Consider the following 12,345-nt stretch of genomic DNA (forward strand, 5'->3'; position numbering starts at 1 on the left):
TTCAAATGATTGTTAAATAGAATTTTCAGTAGGATACTCAAGTACTAAAATATTCATTAGGTGCAGCCCGACATTACCCCATTATATTGTCAAATTTTTATTGTTTCATAAAATCCTTGCTTCGGGTCCCTGTGCGATTAAGCTGCAAAAAAATTACTCCTCTAAATTGGAAATTGGTTGCTTAAATTAAGAAATGATTAGCAAAAATGCTCCTTAAAGAAAAAAAATATTTTGAGCCTTGTGTGTGTGTTGCTCAAGTGCTTGGTGCTGGCTAATTAGAAAAACAGTAGGGCAGGTTATCGTTTCATAAATACAATGGACACGAGACTTTTTTTTCCCGGACTCGATAAATTTTCATTGTTGTGGTAACACTTGGCGCACCGCTCACGACGCAGTGAGCCACTGGCGGAACGGCTTGGGCTCCGTAGATGCAAACAACTGGGACATTTTAGGTAAAGTTAACTATTTATTATGTTCGCTAGCCTGTGGTCTAACTAGCTCGTGTGCTACGGAGCTAAACAGTTCACTCTGGCTCGCTTGATTGTTGTGACATCATGTAAAACAGAGGTCACTAACCCGCGGTCCGTTTCTGGACCCAGAAGCAGTCCCAAATGGACCCACAACATAGCCAAAAAAGAAACGTTATGATTCAAGGTATACGGGATGCTTCTATTTTAAGCACCGAAACATATTTCAGGCTTTACGGTAGTGATGAATTGTACCAACCCATCAAATGTGAGTTCTGCGACCCTTTCAGCCAATCAAATCTGATTACATTTTTTATTTTTTTTCAAGGTTAGTGGAGAGAGACAGAGAGAGAGAGAGAGAGAGAGAGAGAGAGAGAGAGAGAGAGAGAGAGAGAGAGAGAGAGAGAGAGAGAGAATCTAAGTTGAGTTAAACGGGGAAAGATCAGAAAATAAGTGGGAAGTTCCCACTAGGAGCTCTTATTAAAGGTGTGTATAATATGAAATTTAATTATGAACCAAAACAAAGGTTTTGAACAAACATAACTTCTAAAAAGGTTCAGTTAAGATTTCATCCATTTTCTGTACCGCTTTTCCTCACTAGGGTCACGGGCGTGCTGGAGCCTATCCCAGGTATCTTCGGGCGAGAGGCGGGGTACACCTTGAACTGGTCGCCAGAAAATCACAGGGCACATATAAACAACCAACTATTCGTACTCACATTCACATTCACACCTACGGACTGTGTAAGGCTTCAGGAAATTTGTGGAAATAATATAATAAAATAATTAAACTCCCTACCTCAAAGTCTGTCTGCAGCCAGGTTGGCGCTGCAAATGAGAATCAGTTCTCAATTTCCTCACCTGGATAAAGGGTTAGATTTTAAAGGTATCAAACATATTTGAAATTTAGATCGATATAAAATAAGACATTAACTTGAAAGCTTGAAATACCAGCATTTTTTGGATCCAGTAGGTGTCAATATTGAGCAACATAATCCTCATTTGCTTAAGATACCCTGAACTATTAAGTGTGATGTAAACAAACCAGCAGCACGGTTGCCGACTGGTTAGAGCCTCACAGTTCTGAGGACCGGGGTTCAGTCCCTGGCCCCGCCTGTGTGGAGTTTGCATGTTCTCCCCGTGCCTGCGTGGGTTTTCTCCGGGCACTCCGGTTTCCTCCCACATCCCAAAAACATGCATGGTAGGTTAATTGAAGTTTAAATTGTCCGTATGTGTGAATGTGAGTGCGAATGGTTGGTTGTTTGTATGTGCCCTGCGATTGGCTGGCAACCAGTTCAGGGTGTACCCCGCCTCCTGCCCGATGTTAGCTGGGATAGGCTCCAGCACGCCCGCGACCCGAGTGAGGAGAAGCGGTTCAGAAAATGGATGGATGGAAACAAACCACATGGTCCACAGGAACCTTTTGCTAACAGGAACTCCTGCTACCAGGAACGCAAAGTTCCTTGGCTGGCTGGTGAAAAAGCCCCTATACAGTATGTCGAAGGAGCTGGAACATGCAATCTGGGGAAGGTACCCTTCAAACCTGAGACAACTGGAGCAGTTTGCTCAAGAGTAGGGGGCCAAAATACCTGTTGACAGGTGCAGAAGTATCATTGACAGTGATTGAATTGATTGCCGTGACTGCCTGAAAAGGTTGTACAACAAAATCTCAAGTTAAGGGTACCATAATAATTTTTTAAGAAAAAATATTGTTAACCACAATTCAAAAGAAATCTAATTTTCATTGGTTAATTTTCAGTACATTTTAATTTACTATTACTTTTGTCAGTTTCAAGGTATTTCAGTGACAATTGTGGGTTTTTCTTTCATTATCAGAGGGGTACCAAAATGTTGTCCGTGTGTAAGTAAGCTAAGTTGTACTGTAATTAGAACCATGATATAAAGCCAATCTAGATGAATGGTCTAAGATTGAGACATCATGATTTGAGGTCCAAAGAACTTTGGGCCGGGAGACGTACTGGGGCTGAGAGGACTCTTATCCACAGCCTTCCCATTTGCACTATCAGGTTTTCCCAGTGGGCTTTTCACTGATAACGCAGCCTCGTGATAACAATAGCCCAGGTTCCAACTATGCTGGGTCATCTACAGTAAATGCCATTAGCTACCTCATTACTCCACTGGCTACTGGCCTAGCAAAAGCACAGTGGCACATCAAGCAGGTACCAGTTATCATTACTACCTTATGACCACCAATGAACTCATACCAGACTACTGTCTACAGGAGCCAGACCATCACATTGACATGTGGTGAACAGAGAGCAGTCGATCCTCCAAGAAAAGACAAACAGTAGAATACAAAGATGTTTACGGATGATTTGAACTATTCAGACTCTAGTTTCGTTTATATTGAAAAAATAAGAACACCTTTACTAATTTCAACTTTTTCATTACATTTCCAAAAAAGCAAAAACTAAGTTACTAAAAGTAAGGCTGTCATGCATATTTGTTTTGGTCAGCCTAAAAAAGTATTAAGAAAAACATATTTTAAAGTACAGTAGAGCAATGCTACATATAGTATTTAATATTTTACTGAATATGGCTAACTGCAAGGCATAATGCCCAATTCGGATTTTTTGTTAAATGAGTGCCACCCCGCACAGAATGCCGCCCTGGGTGGCTGCCCTTATCAGAATGCGCCCCTGCCCCTTGCATAGGTCTTGTCATGACGCATTTGTTGAGATTTCAACGATTTTTTTTGCAACCGGAAGCCAACCTTTTTTTACATTTATGAGTTTTAAAGCATCATCTTTTTATCCCTGACTGTTTTCTGCTGGTTCAGCCGCCATTGCCGTTTTGTAGCGTGTCTATTTTGTCGGACAACTGTGATGTTTGTCGACTTTTGATGACGTATGGGTCGGTTGCACACCCCATGAGCATCCATTGCGTTGGATACATATCCGAATGATATCCACATATGAAAGAGACCTGGGTCAGATGTGAAATAAAAAAATTGAATTATACTGTTCACACTGACATGAAAAAAAAATAGATGTCACATTGGTATGAAAAAAAAAAAAAACATTCCGAATTGACCTGCATTGTAAACAGACTATGGTGTACAATAGCTACTACTGCATTGGCAGCAAGAGAGGGTCCTTTTCTTAATTGGATTTCCATTAGACACTGTCCACTACTACTAAATACGTTTTTGTTCATGTTTTAAATTAGAAGTTAAACTAATCTGTGTTTTAATTGAGAATATTATAATAATAAATAGGTGAAGTGTGAATAGTTGTACATCATTACTTAGTTATCCAAACATGCTGTAGCTATATAATAAACTATTTAGATATATTTTGCTTTACCTGGTTCCTCCAAAGAGGATGATTCGATCTCCCACCATGCAGCAGCATTGTCGTCTCCGAGGACATGGGCCTTTTCCCTTGGGTTTTATTTTTGTCCATAAAAAGGCTTCTATATAGTAGAAATGTGAAACATACATTGATGATGATGTTGAACGTCATGGGATACAAAAGATACATACAGTATTAACATGTTACACATACAAACCTTCTGACTGATCTGTCATTGCTTTGTGCGCTACAGCTAGCATGAAGATTTTACTTACTTTAATGCAAATTCAAAATGTACTTAGATGTCAGGAGATAAAACAAATATGACCAAGCATATCCAAAAGTCAGCCTTTTCAATTTACCTAAGGACAGAACAATAATTCTCGTGAGAATTACGACATCCGTGTGGATTTAATTCCGATATTGTACAAATTGCAAAACTGTTTCTCCTTTCAGTACGAACATGTCCAACATTATTATAAGCTCAATAATAAATAAAGGTTTAAATTAATAGTTTTGATATACAAAAGTGAGAGCAATGTTCATAAAATTGTTTACTTTGAGGATAGTTGTGGTTAAGAGGCAATATGAATAAATAAAAATGTTTCCATATATACATTATGTAATTTTGTTTGAAGTATGTTTTAATTAAATATTTTAATATATTTAATATATTACCCCGAAGCTGCCCACAAACATTTCATCATCCTGGTACATAAAGACGAAATAAATCCTGGGGGAGATTCTGCTTTGAGAGATACAACTCTCTGCAAAACATCAAATTAGTTTATTTCACTGAGTAGCTTAACATAAAGCGCATTATCAACCTTGGTTTCATTGGACCATAACGCATTTTCTCACATGCGTTTTTGCAAAATGGAGTAGGACTTGGAGGTTCCTCTTTGTATAATCGTCTTTCGTCTTGTCAAACTACCCCCATAACCCAGACATATGAAGATGACAGGACATTGTTGACCCATATATTAAACAGCCTGTACTTCCTGCATCTCCTTTAATGTTGCTGTTAGCCTCTTGGCAGCCTCCCTGACCGGTTTTGTTCTCATCACTTTTGGAGGTGTGTCCAGTTCTTGGATTTTTTGTGCCATATTTTCTCCCCTTAATGATGATTAAATTAGACAGCTCGCTGAGATAGTGTTTCCTCACCTAGATGCTTTGTAATCAACCTCAGGTTTTTAGGTCATTGAAGGTATTATTTTTAAACCTGTACGTGTGTGTGTGTGTGTCCTGTGGAAAAGGAGCGGGCGGGGTTGACTAATCTTATTAATTGATTTATTTTTATTAATGTAAAGCACTTTGGGTTGCATTCTTTTTTGGTATGAAAAGCACAAATAAAGCTTGATTTGATTCGTTTTAACTGTGTTCCATGGTATATTTAATGACTTGGAAATTCTTTGCACCCTTCTCCTGACTGATTCCTTTGAACGATGAGATCCTTCTGATGTAGTAGAAGCTCTCTATGGACAATGGCTTGTGCTCTAAGAAGTGACTACAAAAATGTAGGGAAAAACCTGCTACAACATCTCACCATTATTTGGGGTTAAGCACCTACACTTTAAATGGTTGCATGTGTGCTGACTCCCACTTGACATTGGTTTGACTGTGATGGGTTCATTTTGAACACAGCCACATACCTACATATGAGGGTGAGATTTTTTTTCCCCCCTCAATTGAGTTGTACAGGTTATTGATTACATTAGTGGTGGAAAATATTAACTCCGATATCAGTCTAAAAAGGCAGTGAGATATACTGTACAATAATTGTATATGATCGCTGCACCTACTTTTAGCTTATTAACCTTTTATTCACCATGTGCTATGATGTACTGTTACGTAGATTTGTAACTATTATTTTGTAACTATATCACATTGCACATGTATACAGTGGGGCAAAAAAGTATTTAGTCAGCCACCAATTGTGCAAGTTCTCCCACTTAAAAAGTTGAGAGAGGCCTGTAATTTTCATCATAGGTATACCTCACCTATGACAGACAAAATGAGAAAGAAAAAAAATCCAGAAAATCACATTTTTTGATTTTTAATGAATTAATTGGTAAATTCTTCAGTAAAATAAGTATTTGGTCACCTACAAACAAGCAAGATTTCTGGCTCTCACAGCCCTGTAACCTCTTCTTTAAGAGGCGCCTCTGTCCTCCAGTTGTTACCTGGGTTAATGGCACCTGCTTGAACTCATCAGTATAAAAAACACCTGCCCAAAACCTCAAACAGTCACATTCCAAAGTCCACTATGGCCAAGACCAAAGAGCTGTCAAAGGACACCAGAAACAAAATTGTAGACCTTCACCAGGCTGGGAAGACTGAATCTGCAATAGGTAAGCAGCTTGGTGTGAAGAAATCAACTAGGGGAGCAATTATTAGAAAATGGAAGACATACAAGACCACTGATAATGTCCCTCGATCTGGGGCTCCACGCCAGATCTCACCCCATGGGGTCAAAATGAATACAAGAACAGTGAGCAAAAACCCCACAACCACACGGGGAGACCTAGTGAAGAGCTGGGTCCAATATAACAAAGTATGACACTAACTGACTGCCAAAACTTAAAATATCATAGTAACTTGATACAAGAGATTTTTTTGTTTTCTCAACTTTTGCCTACTATTGTTGACTTAACTTAGGTTTACAAGTTATGACAAGAGTTCTGCCAACTTGCATTTTCTTCTTGACCTAATTAGGATAATCGTGTAAGGCTAACGAAGAAATTCTGGTTTCAATGCCATGTATTTCTGCCTTCACCAAATGCAGATATTCTTATTGAATAAAAAAAATACAATTATTTCTTCAATGCTATGTTTTCCTAAATTCACCACACACAGATATTATAGTTGTATAATCATACAATTCTTACTCCAGTGAGTTAAAAATTTACCTATATGAATAAAAGAAAATTTATGTTATTGTAATTAGATTTAAAAAATGCTCAATAAGTAGATTTTGAATAAAACAAGGCACAACTGAATGTTATCTGAAATCTTATTTATTTTGTTTAACAGTGCTTCAAGTACATTTCAGAATGTCATGGGTCGTCAGGTCAATTTCTGTAAAAAACTATTGACTGTTTCTTTTTGGGGGGGAGGGGGGGGGTGCTTTGAGCACCACAGCACAGACGTTAAAATTGAAGTCCAGAACCAATAAAGAAAAACTAAGTATGTGGAAAAAAAAAAAAGTGTCCAGCTACATATCGTAGCTCATGCACATACCTTGAGCCGAACTTAACCAGTTGTACATAGAATAGTGCCGCAAATGATTGGCCGTGTACCCAGACACTGATGTTTTACATGGGCATAACTATGATGAACTAGAGCAGTTAAAAGTTCTTTGAAATTTCACCATCAATGAACAGGGAGCTAACTGTTAAAACACCAGTTCTGTGCTTCATGTGAAGTGGGCAACACTTCGACAAAGCTTTTAAAATACTGCATGACAGAATCTCACCATATATTGTCAACAACATACATTCCTCTGACTAAAATTGGAATTTTTAATAATCATTTATCCACTTAACCTTCACATTGTCCAATCAGGTCAAAATGATCCATTCTCCCTCCCTTCTTTTCCTTCCCTCATTCTTTCCCTTCATCCGCTCTCTTCCATCCCTTTTCCCCCTCCATCCTTTTTTCTTCCTCTCCTTCCTTCTTTCCTCCCTCCCTTCCTTTTCCCTTCCTCCCTCCCTCCTTTCCTTCATCCTCCCTGTACTTCCTTCTTCATTCCTTGACCGAAGGACAACAGGAGGAGGACATTTCCATCCATCCATCCATTTTCTGAGCAGCTTATCCTCACTCGGGTCTCGGGAGTGCTGGAGCCTATCCCAGCTATCAACGGGTAGGAGGCGGGGTACACCCTGAACAGTTTGCCAGCCAATCGCAGGGCACATATAAACAAACAACTATTCGCACTCACATTCACACCTACGGGCAATTTAGAGTCTTCAATCAACCTACCATGCATGTTTTGGGGATGTGGGAGGAAACCGGAGTAGCCGGAGAAAACCCACGCAGGCACGGGGAGAACATGCAAACGCCACACAGGTGGGGCCGGGAATCAAACCCTGGTCCTCAGAACTGTGAGGCAGACGCTCTAACCAGTCCCACCACCGTGCCACAAGAACATTTGATTTAATACAAATAACATTTTCCATCACCTACTCATCCTTATGCCAGTTGAAACAGGTGAAGTTTTTTTTGTTTTTTTGCATACATACATTAGTTTTTCTTGAACAATAATGAATTTTTACATTTCAAACACTAAATATGCAACTCTGGGAAACTGGCAAATTATTATATCAGAAACAAAGGGGTTTTGACCACAGTTTTTTTTACGAATCAAATGCCCTCGAACAGGCTAAAGAACAGGTTAAAGTCATGTCTGACTTCCCCATTAACAGTCACAGCAATAGCTTTGTTTTCAGAGACCTTATGCGCTTGTGAGCATCGAGAGCCACCGAGCTAAAAAAAGATGGCCTGAATTGCTTCAAAGATATGCCTCATCTGCTTTGAAGAATCAATGCTGAGGGCATACAGAAGGCTGAAGAGGTATGCCAAGGCCGTAGAGAGGTCTGGAATGTTATGTAGCACGATGTCCCCTTCCAACACACCTGCCTGGTCTCGCACAGATGTACCACCGGCATTGTCATCTTGTCGGATGGCAACAGATGCACTGTTCAGCACTAGTTCCAAAATATCAGTGTCCTGAAGAGAAGTAACAGATGCATTATTCGGAGCTAAGAAAAACTAAAGACAAAATACATTTCTACTGATTTGAACTGAAACTTCCATACCATGCTAGTCATTTGACTCATGGAGGTTTTAAAAAGAAAAAGCATCTTTTTCTTTTATTAATGACACAGTAGCTTTCACCCACCAACCTTGTGATTAGTTTTGTACAAAAGTATTTTCTACTACCGAACAGCCACCAACAATGCCCAGCTGCTTCTCAGCAGAAAAAAGGGACCAAGAGTTATAGAGAACTGCAATCCTCACCATAAAATTATGTGGACTGCACTGAGGAGGTGTATATTTCCATTTTGGGAAAAACTCATCCTTTAAAACATTTCATGGGAATTCGTTTTACTTTTAGTTGCTTTACTCTTAGTTTTACTTGCATTACTTTTTCTGTACTTACCAAGCACTTCACGAAAACCTTTGTTGCAACTCGGAGGAAAATGGACAGGCCTCTCAGTGCTGCTGTCTTTCGGTGGGACCTGATGTTGGATATCTAAAGAGTATTCAGTGGAAAACAAGCATTTCAATTAGTATGGTAACGTAGTGTACTTTATACACAATACAAATTCAGAACTGCGTGTGACGTCATTGTGTCCTGTTCTGCGCATGCGGGGCACTTTTGGGCCGTATGAGGTTCAAACAGGAGATCACTTACAAGTCTCAATTAATCGGAAATGTGAACAAACTCATGAAAAAATCCTAATTGAGCATTAAACCCTGCTGTCTCAACATAGCTTTATTTACATCACTGTCATATAATTTGCGCACGTCTGCCATACACCGACCCATGAAAGCATCTACATGACGACGCCTGCCTGCACCTGCATAGTTTACATGGACGGGTTTGTTTGTTGGTCAATGTTAACATCATATCTCCAAACAAGGATAACATTAAACCCATTACAAAACGACTAATAAGCTAATAAGATTTACTACGGCAGACGTGCAGTAAAAAAGCCAGTCTGAGATACTGCCATTTAGGTGATGAAAGTCTGTATATGAATTTCAGACATGATTAACATTGAACAGTATCAAACATTACTTTTTGCAGGGCTCGAACGAACTGGGTCAATGCTTTGAAATAAAACCTTAGCATAGAAGTAGGTGAAGGGCTGGAAATGTCTTAGTTGGCTTACCTGCTAGGGCAAAATGGTTGTCCACTCCCGCTTTGGTCCAGAAAAAGTTCGAACGCTACAGTCCAACTGCAGACCAGGAGAAAATCCGTAATGGTTGAAACAATTCAGTTCACATCCAACTGTCCACGTTTCGTCAAGTTTTCAGACCATGTGCGCATGCGCACTTCGGTAATGTTAGGGGTTTTCCCACTGGTTCCTGACTTAACTCATATCTACGCAAAGGTCGATAATATTCGTTGTGCTATTTAGAAAATCTTAGTTAGGACAACTGAGAGAAATTTGTTGGGCAGACAAGTTTTTGTAGGTCGTAAGAAGCATTTCAAGGTCCTGGAGTGGCCTAGCCAGTCTCCAGATCTCAACACTATAGAAAATCTTTGGAGGGAGTTGAAAGTCTGTGTTGCCCAGCGACAGCCCCAAAACATCACTGCTCTTGAGAAGAGCTGCATGGAGGAATGGGCCAAAATACCAGCAACAGTGTGTGAAAACCTTATGAAGACTTACAGAAAACATATGACCTCTGTCATTGCCATCAAAGAGTATATAAAGTATTGAGATTAACTTCAGTTATTGACCAAATACTTATTTTCCACCATAATTTGCTAATAAATTCTTTAAAAATCAGACAATGTGCTTTTCTGGATTTATTTTCCTCATTTTGTCTCTCATAGGTGAGGTTTACCTATAATGAAAATTACAGGCATTTCTCATATTTTTAAGTGGGATAACATGCACAATTGGTGCCTGACTAAATACTTTTTTGCCCCACCGTATTTATTTATATTTGTTTTTATTTTGCTTTGTTTTACTCTGCTATCTGCACACAGATCAGCATTGTAAATGAGAATCTGTTCTCAGTTGCCCTACCTGGATAAATAATGGTTCAATAAACGGGGCGGCATGGCTCAACTGGTGGAGTGGTCGTCTTCCTACCCGAAGGTTGTGGGTTTTACCCTCAGCCCTAGAGACCATGTTGAAATGTCCTTGTGCAAGATACTGAACCCCCTGTTGCTGCTGATGCTGTGTCATCAGTAAGTGAATGAGGAGTCACTGTTAAAGCGCTTTGAGTACCTTGAAGGTAGAAAAGCGATACAAGTGAAAGCCCATTTACCATTAACAAAGAATGAATGAAATAAAAAGTTTAAAAAACTGATTTATCGTCACAATAATATGGAATTTGAACAGGAGTGAGAAGAGTTAATATCCACTGTAAGGATGCAAATGTCGTCAAACAAGTGTGGCCAACAGCATCTCTATGGCACCAGGCCTTGAAGACCTGCTTAATTTGGATTGCAACTGCAGTGGTGCCATCTAGCGGCACAAGATTAAATGCAATGACTGCCACTGCACATTTGTAATTCAGCCTAGAAAGGCCTTTTATGGTTCGTTATATTCATATCACACATCCCAACTGTCAATGTATATAGTACAGCAAATTGACTACAAACATATCTACATTGTCCCGCTAACAACAATGTGTGTGTAATATGAGGGAGAGGCTTGAAGAAACAGGAAAGTAGGACAATATAAACAAAAAGACACCATTGGCTATCATCACTGCAGATGGGCCACAATTGTATACAGGAAAAACAAACATGGGAGCCAAAATGAGGGGGGGGGTGAAGCATCTGAAAAATACATAAAGCATCACCTGGACTGAATTTCCAGAGATCATTGAAGTGCTGGTCCAAATCGGCATTGTATCCCCCAAATATGTACAGCTCCCCTTTGTAGCAAACTACACACCACATGGACAAGAAGGAAACCATATTAGCCACTGATTATGAAGATGCATTATATTTGCATTAATAGCATAACACCCCGCAGAGACAAACTGCAAGATTTTCAGCTAATTAACAGTTCAGTGCTGAGCACACTGAATGAGTTTCTTACAGGCTGAGTGACTTCTGCGTCCATCAGGTAACAGCTGTGTCGGGGGTGTGCTCAGCCACCTATTAGTCTGCGTATCAAACACTTCTATCTTGTTGCAGTAGATCTCATTGTTGGAGTGGAATGGACCAAAGTGGTCTCCTCGCCCTCCAAATACAAACATTTTTGTCCCGATGATGGTTGCTGAGTGGAAGTCCCGCCAGCTTGCTGGAATGCCCTGAAGGCAAGAAACAGTAAGTTTGAAAAAAAAATAGGAATAATAATATTTTATTTCATATCTTCCAAAACAACATTAATTCATTCATTTTCTGTACCACTTATCCTCACAATGGTAATTACAAATATTTCCACTAAGATGAAACTTGAATGGAAATTGTGCCACCTCCTGGACATTGTTAATGACGACACCAAAGCTGTAGAGGTGGACTTTGCAAAAATCTTACGTTGCAGTTAGAACATAGAAAACAAGTAGAATCCAGTTTCATTGAATTTCACCTGAAAGTTCAAACTGAACTAAGTTAAATCAGTGACCTGCATTATACAGTATACAATAATAATCTTTAATAGGAGTCTATGTTCAAATATACATCCAGAAAAAATATATGTTGAAATTTTTAATTGATGTATTATTGCCCTATTATGTGAATGTATATCAAAATCTGGACTAGTAGCACTCCACTCTTATAATCCTATATAATTACATGTGGCAAATGAGATGTACAGTACTAAGATGCTGATTGACAAGAATTGTGCTACTTGGGCTGGACAATAAAAAGGTCTA

General features: G+C 39.3%; 1 protein-coding gene across 9 annotated transcripts in view; it reads right to left on the reverse strand.

The window, feature by feature from the left end:
- The window catches only part of klhdc3 (kelch domain containing 3), a 53,306-nt gene that overhangs the window by 27,309 nt on the left and 13,652 nt on the right, over positions 1–12,345 (reverse strand). For 6 of the 9 annotated variants that reach the window (XM_061789185.1, XM_061789190.1, XM_061789188.1 and 3 more), the window contains exons 7-9: positions 11,568–11,781; positions 11,326–11,412; positions 3,793–3,901 (exon numbers count right to left, since the gene is read on the reverse strand). In XM_061789185.1, the coding sequence (XP_061645169.1) occupies positions 3,793–3,901; positions 11,326–11,412; positions 11,568–11,781 (410 nt within the window). Of the gene's footprint in view, positions 1–808; positions 1,132–1,265; positions 1,328–1,849; positions 2,056–3,792; positions 3,902–9,759; positions 10,746–11,325; positions 11,413–11,567; positions 11,782–12,345 lie in introns of those variants that run through there. The other 3 variants (XR_009790702.1, XM_061789186.1, XM_061789191.1) reach the window with 3 other exon arrangements.

Source organism: Phyllopteryx taeniolatus, chromosome 11 (genome assembly GCF_024500385.1).
Source record: "Phyllopteryx taeniolatus isolate TA_2022b chromosome 11, UOR_Ptae_1.2, whole genome shotgun sequence".
Lineage (NCBI taxonomy): Eukaryota > Metazoa > Chordata > Actinopteri > Syngnathiformes > Syngnathidae > Phyllopteryx > Phyllopteryx taeniolatus.